At 52.4% G+C, this 27963-nt stretch overlaps 10 protein-coding genes across 10 annotated transcripts; 6 read left to right on the top strand and 4 right to left on the bottom strand.

Moving 5' to 3' along the window:
- Nucleotides 1-1865: 1865 nt before the first annotated feature.
- ACET3X_009155 (uncharacterized protein) lies at nucleotides 1866-3444 on the bottom strand. Its single transcript, XM_069455318.1, has 2 exons — nucleotides 2310-3444; nucleotides 1866-2261 (listed from the first exon to the last, which is right to left on the bottom strand). Exons 1-2 carry the CDS (start codon nucleotides 3266-3268, stop codon nucleotides 1940-1942), a joined length of 1281 nt encoding a protein of 426 aa, XP_069303232.1. The 5' UTR covers nucleotides 3269-3444; the 3' UTR covers nucleotides 1866-1939.
- Nucleotides 3445-5159: 1715 nt separating this feature from the next.
- ACET3X_009154 (uncharacterized protein) lies at nucleotides 5160-5909 on the top strand (the record flags this gene model as incomplete). The annotated part of the gene is made up of 2 exons (XM_069455317.1): nucleotides 5160-5535; nucleotides 5593-5909. 2 exons carry the CDS (start codon nucleotides 5160-5162, stop codon nucleotides 5907-5909), a joined length of 693 nt encoding a protein of 230 aa, XP_069303231.1.
- Nucleotides 5910-6251: 342 nt separating this feature from the next.
- On the top strand, nucleotides 6252-8870 carry ACET3X_009153 (uncharacterized protein). The gene is made up of 3 exons (XM_069455316.1): nucleotides 6252-6509; nucleotides 6582-6867; nucleotides 6919-8870. The coding sequence occupies exons 1-3, from the start codon at nucleotides 6319-6321 to the stop codon at nucleotides 7711-7713; spliced, it is 1272 nt and encodes a 423-aa protein (XP_069303230.1). The 5' UTR covers nucleotides 6252-6318; the 3' UTR covers nucleotides 7714-8870.
- A 2216-nt stretch (nucleotides 8871-11086) lies between these two features.
- ACET3X_009152 (uncharacterized protein) lies at nucleotides 11087-12791 on the bottom strand (the record flags this gene model as incomplete). The annotated part of the gene is made up of 4 exons (XM_069455315.1): nucleotides 11087-11415; nucleotides 11467-12239; nucleotides 12293-12602; nucleotides 12653-12791. 4 exons carry the CDS (start codon nucleotides 12789-12791, stop codon nucleotides 11087-11089), a joined length of 1551 nt encoding a protein of 516 aa, XP_069303229.1.
- Nucleotides 12792-13578: 787 nt separating this feature from the next.
- Nucleotides 13579-15199, top strand: ACET3X_009151 (uncharacterized protein; the record flags this gene model as incomplete). Its single annotated transcript, XM_069455314.1, has 2 exons — nucleotides 13579-14326; nucleotides 14379-15199. The coding sequence occupies 2 exons, from the start codon at nucleotides 13579-13581 to the stop codon at nucleotides 15197-15199; spliced, it is 1569 nt and encodes a 522-aa protein (XP_069303228.1).
- A 1168-nt stretch (nucleotides 15200-16367) lies between these two features.
- On the bottom strand, nucleotides 16368-17006 carry ACET3X_009150 (uncharacterized protein; the record flags this gene model as incomplete). Its single annotated transcript, XM_069455312.1, has 2 exons — nucleotides 16368-16716; nucleotides 16777-17006. The coding sequence occupies 2 exons, from the start codon at nucleotides 17004-17006 to the stop codon at nucleotides 16368-16370; spliced, it is 579 nt and encodes a 192-aa protein (XP_069303227.1).
- Nucleotides 17007-17496: 490 nt separating this feature from the next.
- Nucleotides 17497-19056, bottom strand: ACET3X_009149 (uncharacterized protein; the record flags this gene model as incomplete). The annotated part of the gene is made up of 1 exon (XM_069455311.1): nucleotides 17497-19056. The coding sequence occupies one exon, from the start codon at nucleotides 19054-19056 to the stop codon at nucleotides 17497-17499; it is 1560 nt and encodes a 519-aa protein (XP_069303226.1).
- An 818-nt stretch (nucleotides 19057-19874) lies between these two features.
- On the top strand, nucleotides 19875-21098 carry ACET3X_009148 (uncharacterized protein; the record flags this gene model as incomplete). The annotated part of the gene is made up of 1 exon (XM_069455310.1): nucleotides 19875-21098. One exon carries the CDS (start codon nucleotides 19875-19877, stop codon nucleotides 21096-21098), a length of 1224 nt encoding a protein of 407 aa, XP_069303225.1.
- Nucleotides 21099-22428: 1330 nt separating this feature from the next.
- Nucleotides 22429-24902, top strand: ACET3X_009147 (uncharacterized protein; the record flags this gene model as incomplete). The annotated part of the gene is made up of 4 exons (XM_069455309.1): nucleotides 22429-22819; nucleotides 22872-23717; nucleotides 23768-23934; nucleotides 23985-24902. The coding sequence occupies 4 exons, from the start codon at nucleotides 22429-22431 to the stop codon at nucleotides 24900-24902; spliced, it is 2322 nt and encodes a 773-aa protein (XP_069303224.1).
- A 1913-nt stretch (nucleotides 24903-26815) lies between these two features.
- ACET3X_009146 (uncharacterized protein) lies at nucleotides 26816-27882 on the top strand (the record flags this gene model as incomplete). The annotated part of the gene is made up of 2 exons (XM_069455308.1): nucleotides 26816-26937; nucleotides 27054-27882. 2 exons carry the CDS (start codon nucleotides 26816-26818, stop codon nucleotides 27880-27882), a joined length of 951 nt encoding a protein of 316 aa, XP_069303223.1.
- Nucleotides 27883-27963: the final 81 nt, after the last annotated feature.

Here is a 27963-nt window from a genome sequence, read left to right as displayed (position 1 = left end):
TCCAGGCGTTTGATCAAAAACTCGTCACAAATGTCACAGGAGATGAAGCGTCAGCCCCGTGTGTGGAGGAGCGGATGAATCCGCAGTTTGGCAAGACTTCGCAACGAAGCCGTATCACAAGTAATCTAACGAATAGTCTCTTTTCATAGATTTGCGTTCTGCTTTCTCCTTCTACTCCTCTCTAACTTCTCATACATGGCCATGGGAAACGTGCCGTCTTCCGCCGTCCAGAAACCTTCACCAACGACGGGTCTTCTCCGATACCCGACTAGTCCATTCTTCGCTACCTCTTCCACCTCCACTTGCTCGGCACTCTGTTTTGGCCATTTGCGTAATAACGCATCGAAGTCATCCCCAAACAGATACTGTACAGACCCTCCCTCCCCTAGCAGCTGTCCATACGCTTCCAGAGTTAGGAATGGCGAATACACTAACGTTGAAGTATCGAGAACAGTCGAGGCCTCGCCAAGCTCCGAACCGGTCGGTGTTCGAAGGATACGGATTCCCAAGTTCTCCAAAAACGACTCATCTTTCCGCGTGAATGTTGGATCTTGGGCGTACACTTGTATCGGCATGTCCAGTTTTTGCCGCAGGGTGTCCCGGATTGCTAACAAGATGGTGAGTTGCTTCAGCCTCCTTGACTGCCCCTTGGCAACTACAAGACTTCCCAGACCAAGCGATAAAACTTTCGTAATCGGTTTCTGGGCATTCTTCAACATCGCTGACAGATGCTGGTGAATAGTTTGCGCTAGTTGCGAGTTTTCGTAGTGTGATTGGTGTCCTTCTAGCTGAATTGATAGGAATCTTGCCTCACGACTTTGCGATTTTGGTTTCAGTCTGGGATGTGTGTGGAGGTTGGTCGGGACATATTCGATGTCAGCAGTGGCGTGAGGCATCTTGAATTTGCGAGAAACCACTCCTGGTATCTGGAAGATGGCCTTATGAAGAAGTCGTCGTCGTCACAAGTGCTTATCGGAGTGGGTACTGGATATGAGAGCGTATACGGAGGTCCGATGAGTATGCCGTGGTATCGCCATGATTCTGGAATGTCTGATCTAATAAATCAATTTCAGTGATTATGGTCATAGATGCACAGTTCACTAGATTTCAAATGTGCAACATCAGTTGTTCCCAGCTCGCTGCTTCGGCATACGTAGTAAGCATTCGCGCACCGAGATGAGTAATGCGTAAGAATTGCACAGCGCTGTGCACATTTGTAATAGTCTTCATCTGTCGGCTTTGCTGATGAAGGAAGCCACCATGTCGAACTACGGTATTCTTGCATAGTAACATTGGAAAATGCGTTTATCGTACGCTCGGTGCAGGAATAACAATCGCAGGAGAAGGCTTGCCGGAGACAGCATGCTGCCCAGGGACTAATCCAAAAACAGTAACAACGCTAGTCGCGCCGGTTCTCCTCGGGGTCCTCGCACTCGCATGCTCTTGGACTTTACCGGAACACAATACAACGCTTAATCGCAGAAACTATTTGGTTGTGTTCCGCAGAAGTACCGGGTTCGTCATTCTACAGGGCATGATTTCAGGTGTCGATCCCACAGGTTTGATCTTCGCCTTTCGTAGCGTTCGAGTACATATCTGCCTCAAGTTCATATATGGTAGAGTGGCTTTTCTTTCGAACCCGATTTCCTGGACCAGCTCCATCTTTTCCTCTCATATATTAGGAAATTATCCCACATGGTCGATTGAACAACCTGCTCAAGCCCTTCCAAGCTTCGCACCAGGTTTGTGCGGTGTGTGGGAGCGTCGATTACGAAGCACGTTTAGGCGTTGCACTCCGAGCCGTGGATAATGTAAAGAGCACATTTGTAGCTTGGTCCCTGAGACAGAACTGAGATACATCGAGGTATAGCTTGATTTATAGAGCAACGATGTAGCATACAATCATGCCCTGCAACAACAGCACCGCCGGTATGCCCAATCAAACCGATGTTGGCTCAACACCAGCTTCAAGCTTTGCGGCATACGTGCTACAAAGCTTGCCCTCCCTCCAGACACCACGAATATTCAGCGTCGCATCAATGTCTTCAAGTGGGTTTCCTTCCACCAGTAACAGATCTGCGTTCAGCCCCTCCGCCAGTCGACCACGATCCGTGAATTTGAAGCGTTTCGCGACCAGGCTTGTGGCCGAGCGCAAAGCCTCTGCTGGTGTCATTTCAACTTTGTTTACGAGGAGATACAATTCGTGGTGCATCGACAGGCCAAATGCCGTCCCTACTGCAGGACCTGCGGCGTCACTCCCGCTAAATCTTGTGAGTGACCTCGCTTTCATGTTGAGAAGATTCGCTTACCACAAGATGTCAATGCCCGCTTCCTTCAATCTTTTCACACTTTGATATGCGTACTCCACTTTCCCCTTCTCGGCAGCAAAGCCCATACACTTGCACATGTTGCCTACACGGTCTTCGTTGATCAATCCTTTCACCCTGGGATCATGTGCGAATCGGTGCTGCAACTCTTTCCCTTCCGTCGTCAGACTGCCTACCGCAGCAAGTGTCGGGTTGACCCATGCGTTGTTCTTCTTGTACGCATCTACTAGCTCTTGGGTTGGCGGCTGGTCGAGGAATGTGTGTGTGAGACCGTTGACACCTGCATTGAGAACATCGAGTGTGTCTTGCATGGATAGAGCATGCGCAACAGTCAAGTATCCCCGCTTTTTGGCCTCTGCAATGATGGTACTTTGCAGTTCAACCGAAGGACAGTTAAAGTTCTGACCCATGACGGTGCCACTCTCGTGCAAGAGTTTGATGTAATCAGGTTGCATCTCTCTCTCAGTCCAGTCCAGATACTCGATCACACTGTCCCGGTCCGTCAGTTTTGGCCATTTCGCAATCGCCGCTGCCGTCTCTGGAGTCTTGTCATGGGCTGTGATGACGGGTAGAGGCCACCCATTCTCAATAGTAGCAGCCTGACCAGCTGTCTTGTACGAAGCGGTATCGGGCTCCATGGTCTGCTTCTTCAGCTGTTGTACATTCTCCAACTCGTTGTGCATGTCGCACACGGTAGTCACACCAAAGCGTAGAGCTTGAGGCAAGGCTTCAGGATCAGCCCTGTCGGCATGGATGTGACAGTCAATAAGCCCTGGAAGAACGGTATGTCCTGGTTTGGAGTAGGTTTTTACTGGATCGAGTGGCGCATCGCTTGTCCGACCGAGGGCCTTGATCTTGCCATTTTGGACGTGAATGAACCCTTCATCGATGGTTTCTTCGCCAGTAAAGATGCGGATATCGCGGAGGAGGAAGGTGGCCATAATTTTCAAACGTCGCTGGAGTTTGAAGTGATGTGTCGTTAAAGCGAACTATGTTGTTGCTACGCTTTCCTAGTGACACTGACTGGTCTTTATAAAAACAGTAGTCAATACCTGCTTGGGGCGGGCTGCAAGCTGATGGAGGCCTGAGGGTCTCGCTACGAGTAAGCCGATGGAGGATGCAGAGACTAAACAATTCGCATTGCTGTATCGCACACACTACTTATGTAAGAGATTACGCCTGGTTGAGACTGCTGCATGCCACGTCAGCCTTTATGGGGTCGTTGCATTAGCGTTCGGACACAGGCTGCGAACTATGGATAAAACAGGTCTCAAGCCCGCGAAACTAGTACTACAACGCAGTATATCCTATCGCAGGATTCTCGCGACAACATCTCCTGCTCTTTTCCGGGCTGGATGAGATGAGCGCGATGGCTGTATCGTCATTGGTGATTAGGTATCGCAGAACCCTGATTCGGTCAGCGTCGCGGAGAGCCGAAGCCGAGCTACCGCAGCCTCAGTGGCTGTGAAGTCCGGAACAATATTGGTGCAGGCATAGCTAACGACATAGCTAGATTTTGGAAGAGCGTTGGGTCGCCGCGGTATCACAGGTAGGAACTACCTAGGTACCGACACGTCGCATTCTTCCCGATTCGTGCCAAGGCGCCAGCGATCAGGCGCTCCTCGCCCCGCAGCTTGCACTATTCTTGTTTCCATCTGTCAACAATCTGCTGTTACATCGCCAGGCCAATGAGTAGCATCCAGATCCTTTCGTTCTCTTCTCAGTGCAACAGTATCGCACTCGCCATGGTGCCCAGTTGCCGGAGCTTAGACCTAGATAGGTATTATGGACCTAGGCAATCCTGAACCGGTGTCTATTAGAGACGACGCCGTTTGAGCTTCGATTGCGGAAAGATGAGCATCTCAAGAGCCGGATTGACTTTTGGTAGGAACATGGACAGGTCTTCTGTGGGCAGATTCAGCAGCACACTATCAAACTGCGCAACGCTATGGATACAAACAGCTAGATTGTCGTAATTGAAGAATACTTCAGTCGCATTGCACAGCATGTATCAAGGCAAGAGAGTCTTCTGAAGGGAGTGGTGTGATAGTTCGGTAATCCAGCGTTGACAGAGATAGATTACGACCTGCAATGCTCATCTATATCAGACCGAAACACCCCTGACTCGCCAAAATCAGGAAAACGTAAAAGCATACGAGACATCGAGACTCCTTCGGATTACGAGTTCCTGCGAAGACATGGAGTTCCAACCTGTGATGCTATAGTCCAGACCCGGCATGTTGACTGAAACCACGGGAAGGATAGGATGCTTACGGAAAGGATCGTGACTGTACGCCTCTAGATGGCGGGTTGTAGCCCCATTGAGGGCACCGAAGCATGGTTTCTCGCTATGACGCAACACAAGGCTCGTTGGTAGTTGAAACGAGCGACCCACTCCCACAGACCAACAGCAAGTCCCAGTCGTGAAACACGCGACATTCATACCAGGATTGGAGTGAGCTTGCACAAGAATTTCCACCTCTAAGACGATGCGTGATCGTGTAGAGACGCTGTGAGCATATACGAGCCCGATCGATGCATCGGAGATTTTCTGAATACTCCGAGCTCGAGTTTCGAAGAATGGTCTGAGGGTTCAGAGTCTGGTCAGGCGCAATGCACCAGTGTTCGAGGGTACGATGGATTTCATATGACAGGAACAAGAGGCCTGTGTACCATCTCCACCTCCACCATCTTTGAGAATCAGTTTGAACCCATAAAAGGTTGAATATGCGTGACTTTCAAAGGCGACCACCCTCTTGCTATCAGTACCACTACTCCACCAAGCAAGACCACAACACACCACACGTCACTCGCTACAAATAACGAACCAAGATGCCGTCTTCACGCCAAATTTTCTCTGCTCTCACCGCTGCTGCGCTTACATCTTCGGTCGAGGCGGCATTCGGACCATCCGTTAGCACTGGCCCCGTTGGAGCTGGCTCTTGGATCCGTGAAGCCAACTCGACACTCGTACTCCCAAAGGCCCCAACTGGATCAACGGGTATCACCGCACTATGGGTTGGAATGGGCACCTCGAATGGTGACCTGATCCAATCCATCGCGGACAATGTCCTCGTAGACGACAATGTCAACGCAGTTGACTGGGACATTTACGCCTACACGCTCGTGAGCACATCTGCGACTACCCAGATGCCGATCCAAGCGAAAGGAGAGAAGGCGCAAGCGGCGGACAAGATTACAATGCACTGTAAGTAGCTAACAGTGTCTTGGGTTCTGCTGTTCAGTCACTGATGATGAATCACAGACAAGTTTGACGATGCAACCGGCAACTATACACAGTTTGTTTCAATCAACGGCCGACAAGTGTCTACGCTGTCGACCGAATCCGGCCAGGCCATGGGATGGGGCAGCGCTGTCGAGTGCGCCGCGGAGGACTGTGGTACCGTCGCGGCCCACAAGTGGATTGACACGACGATCACACTGGACAAGGCAGATCCAAATTACGACCAGACCATGGGGAAAGCCCCGGGTGTCACTGGCGACATGTCGACAAGCGACGGTGGTGTGACATGGACGATTACCGACATTGAAATTCCCGAATTCACCTTTGGTTCGTCGTAGAGTTAGCAAAGCTGGGGCAGTAGAGCTCTGTTTTTATACCAACATATTGCCCATTCATGAATACTTGCCATCTAGTGAAGCCACGCAAGGCTTGTCGTCATCCCTCGAGCGAGTCAGGAGCGCTTTACGTGAAGTCTTGGATATGGGTGAGCAAATCAGTACCCCCGATGCAGCTGGGTTCGTGAATTCCAAGGAAGCACGGTTGCGGTTGTCATGATGAGGACAAGACATACGCGTACCTGCGGAAGGGAAGCAGAGCCGCGTGACGCCAAGCGCCCCACCAACGCGACGGAGCGTGTCTCGAGCTCGTCATGACTCCGGCATCGCTCTCGCCATCAACACTCTCATTCTTAACTACTCAAGCCTTGTGTGGCTTCGATGCTGCACACTCCATCTGCGGCTGCCCACGATGGTGGTTTTAGTTGATCTGGACGACGATGAGGCGGCCTCGTTAGAAACCCCCCACCCGTCTTCTGGCCGGTTTAATGTTAGGCCCTTGTATCACTCTCTTGAAGCGCCGACAAAAGGGAGCGTGACGGCGGCAGACGAGAGGCCGAACCCGAATATCAATGGATTCAGCCAGGCACTGAGCTGCTATCCGTTCGTGAGCTCCAGCCATAGCATGGACTTGACTCCACGCCCCGATGCATGCTAACCACATTGACCATGCAGAATAGTCAGCCAGCTCGCCGCCCAGCTCGACCTCAACACGCTGCATGACCTCTCGCGCACGTGCAGACAGTTCCGCGCCAACCTCCTCGAGTACCGCAGCCAACTCGTCAAGCACACACTTCATTGCGAGAATGAAGACGACGAACTCGGTGAGAAGCTGGAACCGCGGCTCCAACAAGGGCGACACGGTCGGGCTCTGGAAAGCAGACTGACGACTGGCCGCGTCGCCAAGTGCGCACGCGACATGGTGGGCGACTGTCAGCGGTGTGGAGATGTCGTGTGCCGGGTATGACGTTCAGATGCAAAGGGAGAAGCTTGAGGCTAACGGGCATCGCAGAACTGCACCATGAAACCTCCACCAACGCCCACACTTCGCGCGCGCCATCGCCGACTATGCCGAACATGCGCAAAAGCGCCCCTCCCGCTGCTGATGGCTGCACAGAAGCAGCGCTCGTCGTCAATGTCATCGTCGTCGTCGCCACCTGGCTCCCCCGACACGCATCCAGTGCTCTTCGATGGCGACAAGCCGCGAGCCTTTACCGCCCCAGCTTTCGAACGTATACCCTGCAATTGCGACAATGTAGTCTGGCTCTGTGCGCCATGTGGCAAGGACTTGCGAAACGCAGACACGCACTATGTCCGTGGCTGGAGCTATCGCACGACGTATACTCGCATGCTGGGCGGCTTAGGCGTTGGCTTTGGCGAGGGCATTGAGGGTGTGGAATGCGGGCGAGGCAGTGCCTGCTTGGGCGCAAGGATTGTCGAGCACGAGACCTGCGAGCAGGACCTCTTGGATACCATCGAGAGGTCGCAGACTCCAGAGTCGCCCGAACGCTGGAGGGGCTCTTGCTACCTCACTCAGGAGATTGAAGGTATTGGCGGAGTACTAAAAGTCAAACATAAGAAACAGGTGCGCGTTGGCGAATGTGTCAAGCTATACGAAGACGAGAAGACCAAGTCGATTCAATATCTTGAGCGCGAGGTCAAGGGTGAGCTGAGGAGCTGGTGCTCGTGGTGTGAACGCGTTGTCCTGAGCAAAAAGGATGAGGCCGAGCTTGCTGGTAACAGACCCACGTCGAGTGGCTCAGGCTCATCTTCGTCTAGCAAGCGAACCGCCTCGTATAGGTACTGATATAGGTCGTCTGTAGCCACACGAAGCTTCTTAGGAACTAGTGAGTTTCATCAACTTGCTTCAACCACCCTTGCGCTCTCAACCCTGTACTCTCCATTATGTCCAGAGCGGAAGATTCGCGAAGTCGGTAATTTTCAACTGATTCGGTGGAAATTTCAGATGTGAGTGAGTTTGAGGTATGAACCGCCGGTGAAAGCTGCATAGTGCGTTTTATCAATCAGCGCGCATACATGTCACCCAATGACTTGCGTATTCTTGGAGTGCTCCTACAGCTTGCGACAAGCTTTCAGCAACTCCACTCAGATGCTAAAGCCTGATCCCAAAGCATCTGCCCAATCCCATAACAACCCCTGATCGAGATTCGTTGTAAGGTCCATGTCGTACTGAGAGGTCTCCAAATCAGCAAACAGATCATCGTGTCTTTCAAAGGTGGACGATGTCTCAAGCGACGTATCCACGAATCCCGGAAGTGGTCCAATGAGTACCTCGGATGTTTGAGACGTAGATAGCGCTGCATCATCTTTGGTATTAGAAGCAGAGCCCGCAATCTCGCTGACCATGTTGTCCTCATCCGAATTCTCTTCACTGGGTACTGTGCGTGCGCGAAAGTCCACCTCGTTTGACGCCTTCTGAGCTGGGAGTGGTACGTTCGGTTCGTCAATGCTACGAAGCATATTGCGGATGTCTTTGACGTATATGGCATGCTTTGGGAAGTACGAGAGTAGACTCTGCAGTGTGGCGATGAAAGCGACTAGGTATCGCCGTGCGGTTTTGACTGTCATGACATAGGCAGGACTGTCACGGTGGCATGCGTAGAGTATGGCGCATGAGGCCTGATACAAGATGACGAAGCAAGATACGTCGCTGACGTAAGGGCCGATCTCCACCAGGCCGTACGTTGATGCAACAATCTCGCCTATAGCGATTGCATGCTCGAGGCATTTCGACTGCGCGTATGCAACGAATTCGGGTGAACTGGAGTAAATGACCGATTGTGGAAGGGCCTCACGGTATCCTGGATTGAGCAACCGATAGAGTTCGCAATGACAGTGGTGGAAGTAAAGATGCAGAATAGTGAACGTCGTGCGCTCAGGGGAGAACGTCCGGAGTTGATAGGCACGTGGGCTGAATACAAGCTCTGTAGGTAAAGACTCATGTATCTCCCTAAGCTCTCTTTCAAGCATCTGGAAATGTGCGAGAGAAGTCTCTGGGCTATGCGAAGCGTCCAGAAGTTGTTTCGTATACCTGTCACATCAGCAAAGTCTCGACACAGGGCCGTATTTGGGTAGTATTACTGGAGTACATGGCTTCGAGTGTTGAAGATACGCAGCAGAAACGCCGTAGGTGTCAGCTTGGACTTGTCCGCTTGGGTGTCATGGATGTTCGGTGTCGCGACAGCAGTGCCAGTCTGGAAAAAGTGCTCTGGACACGGAAGTTGTACGTGTATTGAGGTCGCGGGCAAAACGATGTATTCCTGCGATGGTATTAGCACTAATCCAGTAACAGGTGAGTGACGTCGCGAGAAAGCCGCCAGCCTCTTCCCATGTATAAAGTCCCAAGCGGACAACACTGAGGATTGACGTCCTGGGCGTGGACTTACCGGAACACCCCCAGCATGGAGTCTATCCAATATGAACATGCACCACAAGAGTCTCCGTCGAGATTCTTGTTCAACGAATGGTAGCTGACTATTCTCTTTGTGCAGCTTAAGAGAGTAAGCCACCCTGACCGCCAAGGATAAATAGATGAAACTCTTGCTGTTCTGGTGGTTGTACATGCAATACAGATCAAGAAACATCAATGCTTGAATGTCAGCAACATTCATCTTTCCCATATTCTGGAATATGGTCCTCTCAGCCTGCTCGACCCATGATTTAATCATGCCGGCTCGTTCCCTAGCAGACGGAAGGAAGCGCGACGACACACAGCATACGGCAAGAAGCAGCGCCGGTGAAATAATACCAGCCGTGTACTGCCCCAAGAATTCTGCTCGATGCAGGAAGCTGAAGACTGGAACAGGGTAGATGTAGTCGTAATAAGCATCAATGTGTTGTCGGATGATGGCTCGGTCGCACCCAAGAATTCTGGATCCATTAGCTATGATAATTTTGATTGAGTGAGGTCATGTACCTCTCAAAATGTTCAATAGAAGAAGTATCTGAACTCATTGTGACCTCACTCCCAGTCGTCGGCGTGCCATGCGTTGGTCTGCCGACGTCGTCCTGTCCGGCTTGGTTGAAGGCTTGTCCAACAGAACCCAGACTTCGTTTGTGACGTTCTTCGGCGCGGTATTGGCGAACCGAAAGTGTATAGTTGCACATAACGTTGAGGTCTCGACAGCGGCTGCAGCTAGGAGTTTCACCCGTGCACCGCGATTTCTGAGAACGACATGCATCACATGCTCGCGTGCCTCTCTTTCGAGATGTCACCGGTAGGTTGCCATTGTCAGCGATTGGGGTTGTGGCCAGGCTCCAGGAGCATTGGAACCCCAGTCGCTTACATGCATCGCAACTAACCGGACCACCTTCACATCGAACCTGTAACCCAAGGTAAACATCTAGTGTGTAGATAGTGGATGATCGTTACCTTTCTTTGCCTGCACTGAGCGCAGGCCACCATTTTGGACGTTCTTTGTAGCCAGAACAAGTTCGTCAGGTGGGACCAGGTATTTCTTTGTCCTCAAATTCCCGAGCGAGTTGTCACCACCAAAGATCCTAGCCACCACCACATGGTAGCAACCCACTGAACAGTGATCATACTAGCAAGACCGTCGGTCACTGAGATCCGCTACGCGCCTACCGGTCGGTCGTGCAGTACTGGATGCGTTTGAGGAGGGGGCGGAGAGTGGATGCCGAACTAGCAACTAGTGTCCGGCTGTCGGCATCTACGCGCGCCGATTGGCTACACGGCTGAAGCGGACTCGGCGTCTGCAGCAAGCCCAAGGACTTTCACGCCTGCAAGATTTATCCCCTTTGATTCTACCACGTAGTTGACAGCGAAGCTCACCAAGAACTATGGCATTGTTCCCCTGCATTATGATTTTTATCGTTCAGCATGACGAAGAGGAACACATCCCCGCACCGCATTGACCACTCGCCACACGCGACCTGGACAGCTGTCAGTGACACAAATCTCCCCAATCCTCAAAAGACACGACCAAAAGGAGTGCTTTTGTGGACGTTGAGAATACGACAAAGGGCTATCTGCTTCCTCCTACGACTCTCATGACTAGCAACAGCATTTTGAACGGAATCACAACATTTTCTAGGTCTAATCATCATATAGCTATGGACTAATACCTACGCTGCACATGGATACGATTCACCGCGCCTGTAAGTTTCCAATTCGAACCGACTCTCCGACCCATGACGTCCTATTGGAACCTGGTCGCCTCTGCTTTAAACTTCCGAGCGCTGACCCTTTCGTGAAATAGGTGGTCCAAGGTCTCTGGTGTCATGCCCTTCGTTTCTGGCAGCCTATAGTAGGCCCAAATCAACAGACACACATTCAGAATAGCAGCTGGAAATGCGGCCTTCCCCTTGAGATCCCACTTGCTCGGATTGAGCATATATGGCGAGATGACGACATTGATGATGGAAAGAAAGTAGTACATGTTGCGGCCAAGAGCGATTGTCTTGTAGCGCAACTGCACTGCACCTACTTCAGCGGCAATGGCATACGGAATGGGGCCAACAGTTATGCCTAACGCAGCGTTAGCTCTGACAAGTATTGAAATCAGAATCTGATACTTACCGTAGGTGAAGAACCAAATCATCAATATGGATGATTGTGCCCATTTGATGCTGGATTTGCTGCCCGCATTCGGCGCAAACTCGAGGAAACCGATGATCCACATGATGGGCAGCATGATGGTCAAACCCGCAATGTAGATGGTCCGCCGCCCCATCCGAGGCTGCAAGAACCATGACGCGCATGTGCCAACAAAAGCCATACCGAAGACGCCCATTGTAAGGTTGAAAGAGTCGCTTGGAGCAAGTCCGGCAAGGGTGAAGAAGTAGGTCGTGTATCCCTGAATGACGAAGCCCGGAAGGATCTGTCCGCCCCAAGAGATCATTGCAATCTCCGTCCTACGCAGATTTGTGCCCTTGAAGCAATCCATAAAAGATCCACCAACCTTCAGTTTGCGCTCCAGCGCAATGGTATGCTGCATCATGGCAAGACGATGATCGTTGTTGACTGTGCCCGGAGGTGCGCTTACCAGGCGGTCCAGCGCCTTCCTTGCTTCATCGATACGTCCCTTGCGAACGAGCCACCAAGGGCTCTCTGGCGAGAAATAGGTGGCGAAAACCAACACCGGTGGCCACAACCATTGGAGTGCGAAAGGGACTCTGAAAGACCATTCCGACTGCACCGGTAGCATGCCTCGTAGGACACCGGTCGCAAGGATTCTTCCGATGACCCAGCAAAGATTAACATATGTCGTAAGGTATCCTCTTAGTGCCATAGGGACGACTTCGGCGGCGTATGTCGGTGTTGCTGCAGCGAAGAGGCCCCAGGTATACGCACTATGCTTGTTAGAACTTCCCACATATCATTTCTTGGGGGTGTGGTCAAATACCATAACAGCTCGCCCGCAAACAGTATCTCAACGCTTTGCGCTGTAAATACTATGGCAACAAATGCTGTCAGGAAGCAATGCGCCGTAATCATGACATATCGGGGTCCGTAGCGATCACCAAGATATCCACTGGCAAACACGCCAAAGATAAGGCCGATTAGTGATGATAAATTCAGACCCTGCTGCCAGTTGGCATCGATCTGCCATGTTCCGTTTGGCAGTTGTTCACCGAACTTCTGATTAAACTGGGGAAACGCGTAGAAAGATTTGATGAGCTGCATGTCGTAAGACTCCATGATGGTGGCCATGGCTGTTGACAATGTAAGCAACGTACATAACATCACGATCCTGCTTGCTTACAGATAGTGATAGACCAGAACACGGCTTTTCGGTAATATTTGAAGGCAGTCTTCAAAGACATTGTCTTCTCCTGCTCTGTGCCTCGGCCAGCGTCGTCTTCATACCCCGTAACGCCTTTACTTGGCTCCGTAGTCTCCATCGTGGTAACGATGTTCTTTTCCTCCTGCGAAGCGTCTGTTGCCAGAGTGTCAGATCTGTCAATGGACTTCGTTCTCGGCCGGGCAAGAGGTAGACGTGATTTTCACAGCTTTGAATGTTGCGCTATGTCTGCGAGATTCACTTTCAGACTACCTTATATACAGCATTGTGTAAAGCTTCCCTGTGATTTTTTCGGCGCGCGAGCATCTGCAAGCTGGGGGCAAAACGTGGGAATGCAGAGATGTCCTGCACGATTTCATTAAGCCACCCAGGACTGTCAGTCGTTTGCAGCTCCGGTTGGTTGCGCCTGAGCAGCGATAAAGTCGTGCTTCTAACTATTATGACGACAGCCGATAGTACATGAGTCGCGATCCTTTCTCAGGATGAAGTGGAATGCACCCACGTCTTGTCGGACAATCTCTCACTTGGTTGAGCCCCGACAGGCATCGGTTGCCGGATTTGGACGAAACCGACAGCCGTAGCGTGGGATCGCTCCACTTGGACCTCCACTTCTTGCCCCGTCTGCTCTCTTGCGAACCAGCTTCCATGAGTTTGCGTTGCCGATGAGACAGTGCAGGATGCATTTTTGGGGTTCCTCAAGCCAGTTGCAGCTTCTACTTGTCCATGTCGCCGCTAATCACGCGTTTAAGCGATGCGGAGTGCACTTGCCTGACATTTCTCTTCTTCCATTGTTCCTTCATTTTCGATTATCGAAGTTATCCGAACCGTCTTGACAGCAATTTCGACGGTGAACGTACGATCGAAGCCTTCTCAAGATCATACTAAAGATGGCGACACAAGACCGTCCAAACATCATCTTCATGATGGCGGACGATCATGCCTCAAAGTCCATCTCCGCTCACAGCGCTGGCATCAACCACACCCCAAATCTTGACAGAATCGCCAAAGAGGGCATGCTGTTCAACCATTGCTACGTGACGAACAGTATCTGTACGCCATCGCGTGCTGCAGTTTTGACAGGAACCCACAACCACGTCAACCTGGTCATGACGCTCAACTCCAAGATCAATGAGCGCCTTCCCAATGTGGCCAAGGCACTGCAAGCTGGAGGCTATCAGACAGCAATGGTGGGGAAATGGCACCTTGGTGAAGGTAAAGGACACGAGCCAACAGGCTTTGATTACTGGAGTATTGTGCCTGGGCAGGGCGAGTACTACGATCCCATGTTCATTGAGCCATCAGACACAAAGCGCGTTCCAGGATATGCCACAGATATCATTGCTGAGAAGAGTCTGGACTTTATCAAGAACAGGGACAAGTCAAGACCTTTCTTCGTCATGTGCCACCACAAGGCGCCGCATCGTAGTTGGGAATGCGACCCGAAGCATAAGCACCTGTACAAAGATCCCGTTCGATTACCAGACACTTTCACAGACGACTACAAGAACAGAGCCAGGGCTGCCAAGATTGCGAAGATGCGCATTGCAGACGACATCACGTATCATGACTTGGGATTGGTCCAGCCAGACGGCGGCAACGAAGTCGGCGAGAAGTTGATCGATATATACTGGTGGAGTAAGCTCTACTTACTTGATTCTACTACTTGGTGTGCTGACTTTGCTACCAGATGATCGAAAGATTCCCAACCCAGAAGATGTTACCAAGATGCGCCTTATTGATAAAGACGACGGAACCGTCTTTACCTTCAAAACACCCGCAGAACTTGCCGAGTTCAAGTACCAACGCTACATGCAACGCTACCTTCGCACAATCCAATCCATTGACGATAACACGGGTCGCATGCTAGACTACCTGGACGCAGAAGGTCTTGCGGAGAACACAATCGTAATCTACACCTCAGACCAAGGCTTCTTCCTTGGCGAGCATGGTTGGTTCGACAAGCGCTTCATGTACGAAGAGAGTTTCCAGATGCCCTTCCTGATACGCTGGCCCAAGGAGATCAAGGCAGGATCTGTGTGCAACGACATCATCTGTAATGTAGACTTTGCACCAACATTCCTTGATGCTGCGGGTCTGCGCATACCGAGCTATATGCAGGGCATATCTTTCCGCAAGCTGCTGCAAGGCCAGACACCTCCAGATTGGCAGCAGGTTGCATACCACCGGTACTGGATGCACAACGACATGATTCATGCGGCATATGCGCATTACGGCGTGAGAGACCAGCGTTATAAGCTCATTTACTGGTACAATGAGGACTTTGGGCTTGAGGGCGCAAGACCAGGACATGCCGAGCATAAAGAGTGGGAGCTATTCGATTGCCAGGAGGATCCGTTGGAGCTGTTCAACGTTTATGCCGATGCGAAATACAAGGATGTGGTACAACACATGACGCAGTTGCTCGAGGATAAGATGGCCGACATAGGGGACATACCAGTGCATCCAACGAGGAACAGACCTGGTGGTTTCCTCAAGGGAAGGATATGAAGACACATGTAACGCGATACTCTTACTGCTAGATGACAAATGTTCTTAACGATTCTTGCTACAAGTCGCCGTTGTAGCTTCCGCGTCGGTCTCTCTCATTGAAACCCAAGCGCCTCTGCATAAAACTTGACCTGCTTTTTCAATTTTTCGCATTCGTCCATGGATTTCTCAAGCAACTCTTGCAGTTGCGCCTTATTATCATCATCTTCCATCTCATCCACCTGTCTATGTAGAAGCATATTCTCATCTTCTATCTCGCCAATCAATTTCTTCTGGTTTGAATTTTCCTTCTCCAAGTCCATTACTTGCTTAGCCCAATTGACCTTTTCAAGTACTAACTGCATCGTATCGTTCATGAGTCGCACTATTCCGCTGCTGTCTTGAGAATGGTTTATTTGATTCAAAACACACTCAGACGTCTCTTTCACACGCTGAATCTCCCTGTGAATTTTCTTTACAACGTCCGGGCTTACGTAGTCCATTGGAGGCTCATCTTCTCGCTCTCTCAGATTATGCTGCAGTTCCGCTTGCTCCTTTTGGTACTTGTTTTTGAGGCCTTTGAGCTGATGCTCGAGTTTCAATCGTGCGTTCAGGAGGTTGTGGATCGTACGCTCTCTTCCAAAAGGGCGAGTGGCGCGTGAAAGCTGCACGGATAGGAATGTATACTCGCTGCAGAGGTCCTTGTAATTCCTCTCAAGGTCGGCTCGTTCCCATGTGTCATCGTACTGTTTGGGTGTGAAGTGCGTCGGGTTGGTGGCCATTGGATCTGGTGAATTAACGCTCGGTGAAGAGAAAGAATCGTGAGTTGGGGTAGTTGAGTATTGTACCATGGTTGTTTGTGCCACGTTTGCTGCACTCACATAGTCTCAGATCATCACGCGTGGAGTTCCGACTGTGGTAATGTCTAGCAAAGCCGAGATATTTGGCACGATGCGATGGAAGGCAAGTTGGCAAATCCAAGGATGAATCTAAGATGATTTGTGGAAATGATTGCCATAGCCAACATTTGTGTTGGGAAGACACTGAGACTCGAAATGGTATACCATAAACGCCATGCTCTTACTCTAAAACGCCATATAACCGATGGGATGTGAACGTCGCCCGCCCCTACAAACCATTGTCCGGCTTCCTCTCCGCAGCCGCCCACGGGTCCGTCGCCAGCCTTCATCTACCGCCTTGCACGAACATTGAACGGGCTCTCTTCTGCAGCCTTGTACGAATCGAAGGCGAACAAGCTGATAAAATACAGCGCCGCGAACCTCACGAGCACGTCGCTCAGTCCGCCGTTGCCAAGCAGCAACCTCTGCAAACCGGCAAACGGGCTCTCGCCAACAGGGCGGCTCGGTTCGGAAGCGGAGCCGAGAGTGCGGCCTTTGGTCTGGAACACAGAAGAGGCGGCACCCGGGCCAGATGTGTCGCTGGCAGCTTTGCGGACGGCGGCTGTGAGGGCGGAGGGGTTGGCGCCGCGAATTGTCTCGACTACGGATGAGGATTTGATGATGAGGAAAGTCGGCATGCTACACGATGTACGTTAGCTTCAAGTCGCCATGTCTCTCCGCAGTGGGTGGCATACTTACGCGCTAACGCCGTACTTCTTTGCAACCTCCTGCTGACTGTCCACGTCCACCTTGACGAACTGCATCTTGCCCGGCTTGGTCTCCTTCTCGGCCAGGCCCTGGAAGACAGGCGCGATGGCCTTGCATGGCCCGCACCAGTCGGCGTAGAAGTCGACCACTGTGTATGTCGACTGCGAGAGAAGCTGGGAGAAGTGCGAAGACGACGTCACGGGTATGATCTTGCCGGGCATGATGTCGGGGTTGAAATTTGTAAATTATTTTCTAGTGTACGGTCGACGACTGCGGTAGCGCTCAAGTGGATCAGATCGGGTACTGCGTGAATGTCGAGCTGCGGTGGTGAATGCTGTTGCGGGGAGGACAGCTTGCTTGCGGCATGGAGCTCAAGCGGGTCGGCCGCCGAGGCTCATCCGCATATGGCTTAGTAAGCCGCCTTTGTGATCATCTTTCTGTGCTTGTGTTCACGAGGGCTTCGAGGACATTCAAGCATGAAGAAATGGTACTTTCAGCAGCTGCAGGCAAAATCTCTATGGGCGTTTGTTGTACATGTGTCGGCCGATGGGCACATCTAGGTGTGGGACGCTACACGGTAGTACCTAAGTAATCAACAGCGCGCGGACAAAGTTACCTACTTGAGTCTTTCCACGACCTAATGCAAGGGATTCCCGGCGTAAACATTATTATTCATATTCTTCCACAGCTACGAAGAGAGTCCTGATTATCTCAGACCTGGCGTCTGAACTTCTTCAACGGTCTCTGCTTGTCCGCCGGTTGGTCGGGATCCCAGCCTACCAGGCAGTTCACAGTCTCGGCTCCGAGTCCCGGGTCATTGATGCGATCACCTATCGGCATGCGGAACTGTCCCATGAGCTTGACATATGCATCGAGCGCATCCACCATCGTCTTGCCCAAAGCCAGTGCCTTCTCCGCCCTAGTGTGCGAATAGAAAGTCAGAAACTCGAGCGCATCGTCACGCATTCCATTGTCAATCAACGTCTTGGCAGTGCGCTCCACCCATTCCATATCCACAAATGAAGCGTTTTCAAATCCATGCAACATATTCTGGACCATGGGCAGATAGGTTTCCGGATCCGAGCACGTATAGTAGAGGACCTGCTTGAAGATTCGACCAGCAAAGTGCGTGGCTTCCTGGTACTGGTAGTCGGTATCCAAGAAAGTCGAGGCGGCGTCCTTGTATAGATAGCGGTGCAGACCGTACTCGGGTGGAACGCTCTTCACACCCAGCCACCACGGGTTGAAAGGCGCAGTCACGGAGCTGGTCGGTGCGACCCAGATGCGAATCAGATCAGGATCCATGTCTGCGCGAAGAGAGACAACTTGGCCGTATCCGGCTTCGTCGTCCAAGATGCGGTAATCGCGAACGCGTTCGATGAGATCTTTCTCCGTCACTGGAGCCATCGCACGTGTGGCGTCCTCGAGAGCGGCTTGCGACATATACTTCGCACCTCCGTCTCGGGCTGTGTATCCCTCCTCTTGAGGTGCGTATGCATTGAAGATGTTGAATGGCTCGGTACCGTTCGGGTCCCACCACCCTTGTTCGACAGCAAAGCTCACAATGTTTGGACTGCCCATATAGTCTGAACTGTTCTGGAAATCGACGGGGAAATCCTCAATGTAGCCCGGATAAAGTACGCGAACGTCGTTCTCCCCTAGGCGCTCCGCTGCCCAGAGCTTCTTGCCTCCTGACATCTGCCATACGACCCATCCTTCATTCGCATCTGCGATCAGGTGCGAGTTGCCCCCGTAATCGGCGTATCCATATTCTGCTATCATTTGGCCAATGAGTTCAACACCCTCGCGAGCGGTGCTGGCCCGTTCCATGACGATACGAGCTAGGTCGGAGTATTGCAATCCGGTCTGAGGGTTCGGCGTCATGGCAATAAGGTCGTCACGGTTCTGAGCCCAAATGTCCCGGACAGCAACGCCCTTCTCATTCACGCCTCCGTTCGTCAGAGGGGGAGGAAAGCCTTCGAAGTCGGAGTATTCCATGGAGAGATAACGGAACGTATGAGGGACTTGAGAGATGTTCATCAATTGGCCCGGCATCGATGCGTCTTCGGTGACGCCAACGGTAATCGTCGCGTTTGGAGCGTGTTCTTTGGCCGGGAAGATCTGAAGCCAATGCGAAGACACTTCCTCTCCGGTTCCACCTAGCATAACACTACCATCTTGCGTCAGACCCTTTCCGACATAGAATCCATAGCTGGCGCGCGCAGGCCTCACGAGGCTCAGGAGCCCTACCGCAAGAAATCGTGTGAGCATCTTGCTGGCTGTTGTCAAAGATTGGGAAGTAAGAACCTCCAAGGAGAACATCGGAGTTTTTCTTCTCCATTGCAAGGGTGGGGGTGCCTTGCAGCGGACCGACTACGTCAGATAACCCCGACACTGTGTATTGTGGAGATCAAATCGACAGGAGAAGGTCAAGCTCGTAGTGTTGGAGATGTGCTATGCAGGAACCGGTTCGATGGGCCTTGGCAGCTGAGTCGTGAATGGGTTCGGAGATATCTGCGGGCGCAATGGCCGCTCATTACGCACGGCAGTCTACCTCCTCGCAATCTCTGTCGTCTGCAGTCACCATGACTCATGACAATTGTTACATTTGGATGCAGTCGATGCTTGGTGGGAATAGTTAGAATTGAAGAGGCGGGGAACGCCTGGTTTGTAACGACTACGCTAATCATGCACGAAGGATCGGATCATCGCGTATGACTCTTTCGTCTCACAGCTCCTTCGCCAACAATCTCATCATCTAGTGGATTCTGTCGCGAACTCTGATGGAAGTAGGTCCACAACGCTTCGTACCTGCCGGATGCAGCTTCTTTTATCCGTGCGACGCCCTCGTTAGGTGGTTGCGTGCCTTGCGCCCTTCAGAGGAAAGTTGTGCTGGTGCCTGCAAGGAGTGCGCGAGTGGAGGCCTACCGACCTTGAGCTTGATATAGGCGGATAAAATAGTAGAAAACAAGGTATAAGTATCGCAAGGCATCCAGGCTGCCACTTATCAAACCCGCAGCTCTCTCCCAAGCCTCATCTCAACTACACGAATATCATCGCTTTTGATAATCACTAGGAACCAGCCCACCATGTCTTCTCTGTCACCACCCGCTACTCCACGTCAGCGCATCCGCGATTTGTTGCCAACGCTGTATCTTGGCCGTTATCAGCCCGGCCCCAAGAACAGCTTGACAGACATTCCAGGCGTGCTCGTGCATACCGAGTCCATCCATTCATCACCTGCCTACCCTGACGCACCACCAAACGACATCAACACAGGCGTGACAACCATTCTGCCACGCAAAGATTGGTTTCACAAAGCCTGTTTCGCAGGCATATTCCGTTTTAATGGCTCTGGAGAGATGACTGGGGCTCACCTCATCGAGGAAATGGGCCTCCTATTCTCTCCAATCATCATCACGGGCAGCTTCGGCGTTGGTTCAGCGTATAACGGCATCTACGAATCCGCCATCCGTGATAATTGCGATAAGAGCGGGAAGGTCGATTGGTTCCTGCTTCCTGTTGTTGCGGAGACCTTTGATGGCTTCTTGCACGATGTATCCAAGTTCGCTGTGACGCCGAAGCACGTTGTGGATGGCATTGACAAAGCGAGCAGCGAGCCAGTAAAAGAAGGGAACACGGGGGGTGGCACGGGTATGATCTGCCATTACTTCAAAGGAGGCACTGGATCGAGCTCCCGTGTAGTGCCGGGTGAAGATGGCAAGAGCTATACCGTTGCTGCACTGGTTCAAGCAAACTACGGCAAGATGTGGGACTTCAAGATTGGAGGTGCGCCGATTGGGAGAATCATCTACGAAGAGCAGAAGCGCAAGATTGAAGAGAACCCCGACGATCCAGACCTGATGGCGCAAGCGAACTTGCTGTTCAAGGTGAAAAAAGAAAAGGACAAGAAAGACGGATCTATCATCATAGTCCTTGCCACAGACGCTCCGCTTCATCCTCAACAACTGCAACGACTGGCTAAACGTGCAACCGTTGGACTGTCCCGCGTAGGCGGCTACGGCACGAACTCTTCCGGTGATGTCTTCCTTGCTTTCTCGACAGCCAACGAGTTGCACGTCCAGACCGTCACAGCAGGCCAAGCGTCTGTCGATCCGTACAAAGCGAAAGAGGTACCAGTGAAGATGACGGATGATCAGACTATCAATGCCTTATTCGAGGCGAGTGCTGACGCGGTGGAAGAGGCCATATACAACGTAGTTTGCATGGCGGAAACGATGGAGGGCAACGGAAACAAGATTGAAGGGCTAAACCTGAGTCGGGTCAAGGAACTTATGCAGAAGTACCTGTAGCGCCGCGGGTATTGTTCAAATATGGTTTCTGTTTGAAGGACATCATGCGTTAGTCGAGCGTCTATGTGGAACCGCCTGCGGTTGTTTGCACGAGGCTTGGATTGTCGCACCAAGTACCAATTGTACCAATACAAGAAAGTCTGATCTTTAGCCACATGTGTAAAGACAGGCGTGTTAGTTTCGGTTGCTGATTCCTCCGATACGATCTGGATACTAATGCTTAGGTAGCGTGGACCGTTGTGTGATTCCGGGACGAGCTTGATTATTAATGGCTGCATGCTTCGGGATAACCTTGGAATGAACTGATCTACGCACACGTGCTGCGACACTCGCAAGGCTGCTTGTTTCAGCGTGTGGAGGTCAGATGCCACGCACCAATGACCGGGATGCGCAGATCTACAATGTCTGCGATCAGCAAAAGTCTGTGGAGAAAGCGTGCCAATTGACGGGAGGGCATATCCCCTACAGATCGCGCGGGGCTGTGGCGCAGACACACATGGCAAGCGGGAAGCCGAGTGGGCGGGCTAGAAGAGTAATCTAGGCCTTCCAAGGTTGCTTTTACAGACACGATCGTTGAGCAGCTTTTCGATCAGCAGCCCCCGGCCGTTCGTTGCACGCTCATGGGAACACTGCAGTGCAGATGAAGGCTCCTGACTGGAAGAGGGAGGCAGAAAGCAATTCCGGAGATGCTTCATGTATTTGAATGGTGTGAGGGCGGTCAACGTTAGGGTCCTTGGTAGCGTGGCTGCCACAAATAGTGCAGAAGCATCGTATGATGTGTCCATGGGTGCGGATAGCTGAATTGAGTGACAGCGCGTCCTGGTGGTGAGTTTGCGGGCCACATGATTCTGACAATGGTCTTTGCAGGGAGATGCGAGGTCTGGGCTTCGGGCGGTGCTGACGGGAAGCCATGCTCCGCATCGGAAAAGGCCGAAAGTCTCCATCGTAGTAGGTAGCAGGCCAGCCGTAGGCTTGGGAGTCTAGCTTTTGGATCTGATGAGGAATGCTCTCATGGAGGAATACAAATACCATGGACGCATCCTGTGGCGGCGTTGTGAATTCCCATGGAATTTCCCGCCCTGTCGCAGAAACCGGCTACTGCCACTAGCGGGTGTCAAAAGCGGGTCGGGCTGTGAGAGCCTCGAACACCCTTCTTTTCATCTATACGGTCCAGACCACCAGACACGGCTGTGCGCTACCCTAAAACGTCCTTCTCAGCTACTGCCTGCCTGCGAGACCACAGTCGCGGTAACTGTCATGCCGTGTGGCCACCCTCATATATGCCATTTCTCCCATTCCCCATCTCCTCGCACCACAGACGTCACCCCTAATGGCGATCTCTACCTGTTCTAGCTCCCCCACACCAGACCTCACCGAGGTCCTGGAGCGGGTTGGCCTGACCCAGTACGCTCAGGTCCTATCCGAGAATGGCTTCCACAACTGGGAGAGTGTTGCAGACATCACCGAGGACGATCTGACAGCACTCGAGTTCAAGCTGGGCCACAGAAGACTGCTGCAGCGCGAAATTGCCACGTACCGTGGGATCCCTCAATCGTTGTCGCTGGAGCCCGAAGTCAGTTCACCGGAACCCACATCCTTATCGACGTCTGCATTGGAAAGCTTCACGAGACAAACAACAACCCCACCACCGCGAGAGAAGAGGAGGTACAGGCGTCATCCTCGGGCCGATCCAAACGCGCCAAAGAAGCCAAAAACGGCCTGTACGCTCTTCTTGCAAAAGCACCATTCGTGTTTGATCTAACATGGCGTCAGATGTCAACTTTGCTGACCAGCTCCGCACCGACCCTGATGTCAGCCAACTGTCCTTTGTGGATATAGCTCGGGAGGTCGGCCGAAGATGGCAGGAGCTCCCCGCAGAGAGAAAGCGGGTGTGGGAGAGCAATGCCGCTCGAGCTATGCAAGAATTCGAAGCCCAGATGGACGAGTACAAGAAGACAGACAACTGGCAGAAGTATCAAGCCTACTTGAACGAGTTCAAGACGCAGCAATCATCTTCAGTCTCTAACAAACAGCGACCGGGGAACAGTCGCTCGACGACAGACACTTCAAACAACACTAGACAATACTCACGTGCTAGCCCAGTATCTTCTGGCAGTCCCGTGTCGCTCCAATCCTCCAGTATTTCGGGTGGACCCGAAGCCGAAGCATGTCATAATGCTTTGACGCTCGCATTCAGTGAGTTGGTCGCTCTCAGGGGCGAAATACTCAACGGAGGCGGCATTCAACAGTTCAACCAAGGTTTTCTACCGCCCGAAGACCGTGTTCGGCGGTCCATGTATGCGTTTGTGCGAGGGACTGGATCACTTATCTTCATGTGGACTTTTGAACAGGTCAATGAGATACTCGACCGCATCTACCGGCCCCAAAAGCAGGTGGACGACATGACGCTTGCCGAGTGTTTTACGGTTGCAGCCATGGGCGCACATTACGACGTTGATGCCTTCCCCGACCGCATGCGACGACTGCTGTACGCATCGGGAACCCTCCAATTCAATGAACAGACTGCGAGACAAGACTACTTCCGTACAATGCGCCTATTGCTCTCTCTGTCGTTCTATTCGCTACTTGAGAAGCACATGAGTGCCAAGTATCTAATCGGTACGTTCATTCCCTATTGACGACCGCGCGACTAAGCTAACAAGTCACAGCTGCGGGATTGCAGATTGCCCGTTGGAAATGTCCAAGCGCGCAAACTAAGTCTCGCTCATCCTCGGATGAGAATTGGAGGAAGATATTCCGAAGCCTCGTGTTCATGGATTCTTGGCTCTCCTACACCCTCGGTTATCCCTCCGAGGTGACGGCCAATGATACCCAGGTATGTCGCCAGGCACATGATTTTGGTGGCAAGGATGCTAATATAGCCAGACTACCTGTGTTGTATGCCATTCAGACGAGCTCTCCATTGATGAGCTTATACATACGCAAACTAGCAAGATCAACTTGATTGCTGCCGAGGTTGCAAAGACATTGGCCTCTCCTGAATTGGCCACCAAGGGAAACATGACCATGCTTACCACCAAGTTGGAGAAGTGGCGCGAGGAAGTTCCACATGTGCTGCAAATCCCCACGCTCCTTTCGAGTGAAGCGCAGAGTTTAACAATCTACCAAAGACGCGCAGTATTCATGGTACATATCATGTACCTTGGTGCACTAGTCTTGTTATATCGCCAGCTGTTGGTCGCATCGGCTGAAGCCCAGCTTATCGACGGCACGACGTCTCCGCTGAACAATATATCGGTCGAAGATGTCAAGAGATATCGGCAGGAGTGTGCGGTGGCAGCTCAGAACATTGCTCGCATGTTGGGACTGATCTCCTTCGATGGCACATTGACTAAGCGTTGCTGGATCATCATCTATTGGTCCTTTTCCGCCGCAATCTGCCTCCTCTTCAGCGCAACCACCAAGCTCATGGATGGCCAGGTTGACGGTGTTGAGGCAGATCTCGCGTATGCAAAATCGTGTATGGACATGCTCGAGCCGTGCAAGCCATGCGAACCTGTTGCGGCGCATTATCTGGACACGCTCTGGCCTCTGTACGATCACCTACTCGACGTCCATCGTCGGATGGTCGGCAGGTCGAAGACTAGCATCTTCGCCATCCTCCAGCCCGACCCGAGCCTTTTGAGCCCGCCTGTACCAGTATCAAAACAGGAAATGGGACCTATATCCGAGAAGCTTACAATGCTCCTTACGGATCCTTTCGGGAGAAAACAGGTAGCCGACGGTACCCGAAGGCGCATTCTTAGCAATGATGGATCGTACTCGGTGTTTTGGTTCAGGTAATGAAAGAGTTAACGACGTTGTTGTCTCCAATTTTTTCCGTCCGCTCGGACCGCAAGATAGACCTGGGCGTACCTTGTAGGTGGTTGGAGCCGTCACTATCAAAGTGGCGGTATAGTCGCGTACCACGTGCGTACCGACTTGACTGGCTAGAACCTGGTACCTTACGCCCAGTGTGCTGGAAGCCAAGTTCAATAGACGCAAAAGTCTATACCAGCTTGGGGCCGCTTCCAGCGATACGGAACTGTTATGTTGCTATATATGGCGCCATCCTTCAACAGCCACGACTCCGGTTTGCGCGACAAGATTCTCGATCGATAGCGCACGACGGCACGTTTCAGTGGTTCCTGACTAGCTACCATTGGTATGGATTTGAATCTGATGCATCTCCACATACACGTGGTAGGGTGTTCATCCGCTGCGGAGGTGGATACACATACGATGAAGCGATGAAGACGAAAGGGGACTAGAAGCGTGGATATCAGCAGTGGTATTGGCCGGGCAGCGTCACTCGAATAATCGAGAGGAGTGGTTTGCGCCACGACAGCAGGTGGTGTATCTGGAGCAGGCAAAATTGGGAATGCGTCGTGCTGCAGTGTGTCGATCACGGGAGCGCCCGCCGACGGTAGCGTAAACGTTATCGTCAGCAAAGGCGTACTTTGAGCTCGCACCTGCATCTATCATTGTAGTGTCACTAGCAACTTGACTTTAAAAAAAACTGTCGCGACTAGTCTAGGGTCCCACAGGATTCGGCACCGTCTCATCATCGTCGTAGCATGTTGTGTGCCATGGTGACGGATGAGACTGATTACGGCCGCGGTACAGCAAGTGATACGCGTAATTCGGATCCATATTTCATAAAATGGACGACATGTCCGGCGACACAAGCGACTCGTTCTCAGTCTTGCTTGGGATCTACCCCTCACGGTGAAGTGTAGACGATGCTGTCATGGCTGGTGCAGAAGGAGGAGAAATGGCGCAGCTGATGTTGTCATTCTGCCGCTACGCGATGCCAATAGTGCGGGCAGCCAGCGATGTCGCGATGTTTTTAGTGGCCTCGCGAGCGCTGGGGCTAGGGACTATGTTTATCGAAACGCGTTTCAGCGGGGTTTGCAGCAGCAAAAGGCAAAGGCAAAGTTGTGCTTGGCAGCAAAGTGCTGTGCCCACGACGTCTTTATCGTGCGATCGCGATGGCCGGTCTGATCGGCCTCGGTGCGGTCGGGTCGGTGTAGCTGGCTTGCATCATTTGAAGATCATGGTTGCAAATTGGCCTAGGGAAGCAGGACGCGTACGTCGGCTCGCTTCTCTACCTATGTATGAGATATGCAACATGGCTCGCTCCCCCTCAAATTAACGGAGACGCAACGGAAGAGGGTGGACCCCTTTTGGCGACGCTGGAGCGAGAGAGAGTGCTTGTGGAAAAGTAAAAGGTTGTTGATGCGCTCTGCAACGACCAACCGCCAACGCCGCGTTATCTGTCCGAAAGCGAAACGCAGTTCCTCGGCAGCGGGCAGCGACGCCATCTGGCGCGAGCTAGTTGGCTGCGTAGAGTTGTCGTGGGATACGGGCATTGCACAAGCGTGGGCGGATAAGGAAAGGGGGGAGCGCCGTATGCAAGTCTAGATCTACAATGTGATCCACCCCGGCAGCAGCAGCGGGTGAGCCTCTGGCATCAGGGAGGCTCGTTCGCGCGTCATTTGGGGGTGAAATAGGGAACGGTGCCCGTTGCAGGGAATGATAATCACAACGTCGAGTCTTCTTTCCCTGGCATCTTGCTTGTTCGCCTTGCTCCCTTCCCCCCTCCCCTCTTGTTTGCTTTTTAGCCCGGTCGTTAAAGAAGCTTGTTGGTGCCGACTCGAGATAGACCGACTGCATACCGATGCGAAGCGAGATAGCCTGCCCGCCCGAGAGACACGATGGACTACGGATACGCTACACCCATGGAGAGCCCATTTGTGATCCCACATGAGGATGTCGAGGCGCTGGCCACTTCCAAGGCGTTTTGTGCGCTGCGGAGGCATCTGGCCAGAGATGCTGAGTATGTTGTTCCCTGGTCGCGTGTGGTGTGAAGCCCATCGCTCTCCACCTCTCCACCTCTCTCTACACTCTTATGACAGCATCAATTGCATGAGCCAGCACTAATAGACGTGGCAGCTTCTGCGCAACACACACGCAATGCTCTCCCCAGGCGAAGCAAACCTACCTCCTCCACCGCGACATGCTCCACGCCCTGATCATGCCCGTCGTGACCCTCTTCTCACGTGCCTCAACACTCGCCTCTGCGGCACTATGCACACAGCGCGCCTCTGATCTCGAGCTCGCCTTCTCGGGCGAATCTCGCAGCGCATTCATTGGTCTCCAATGCTTCATCACCGAGGAGGCAGACTGGTGCCGCACGCGTGGATGTCCCGCATGCGTTGTCACTGCCACCCTGAGCACCGACAGCCACATTCGCTTGACCATCGCAGCAAGCCTACTTAGCACTGCAAACATCGCTACCCCAACGCAAGAAGAGCCTCCGCAGGAGATTGAAGACAGGACTCTCCCCCCACTGCCTTACATCCTCCCCGCCCTTCAACACGCCGTTATCAACGACCCCTTCTGGGAAGGCTCAGACATCTGGGGCTACATCCTCTCGCGCGCAACACAGCTCTCCGCCGGCATCCAAGCCCTCATCGCCGAATGCGTAAACCTCGAATCCCTCGTCTCCTCCCCCACCACCGAACGCCCCGTCTCAAAGCGTGGCCTAACACACCCCACTGTACCTTTTGTCGTGTCAGGACAAGCAGTCCAGGACAAGGGCGTCAAGCTCAGGAAGAGCAAGCTAGCCAAGCGCCAGCTGAGACTGCGCGACGAGGAGGTGGAGCTCATGCGCAGAGTAGCCATGCAATGCTGGGCCAAGGCTCAAGTACCAAAGCATGTCCGGGGCGAGGTGCTGCGTCTGGGCGATAGCAAGAGGACGAGGAGTCTGACCTGTCCCTAGGCAGCTACTTTGTAAAGTCGGCACACAGTGCGTCGCTTGCAGGCGTGTTACATGGCGTTTCTTGGTGTTTGGCTCGCATAT

The sequence above is a fragment of the Alternaria dauci genome, chromosome 9, assembly GCF_042100115.1.
Source record: "Alternaria dauci strain A2016 chromosome 9, whole genome shotgun sequence".
Lineage (NCBI taxonomy): Eukaryota > Fungi > Ascomycota > Dothideomycetes > Pleosporales > Pleosporaceae > Alternaria > Alternaria dauci.
This window is presented reverse-complemented; position numbering and strand designations above follow the sequence as displayed.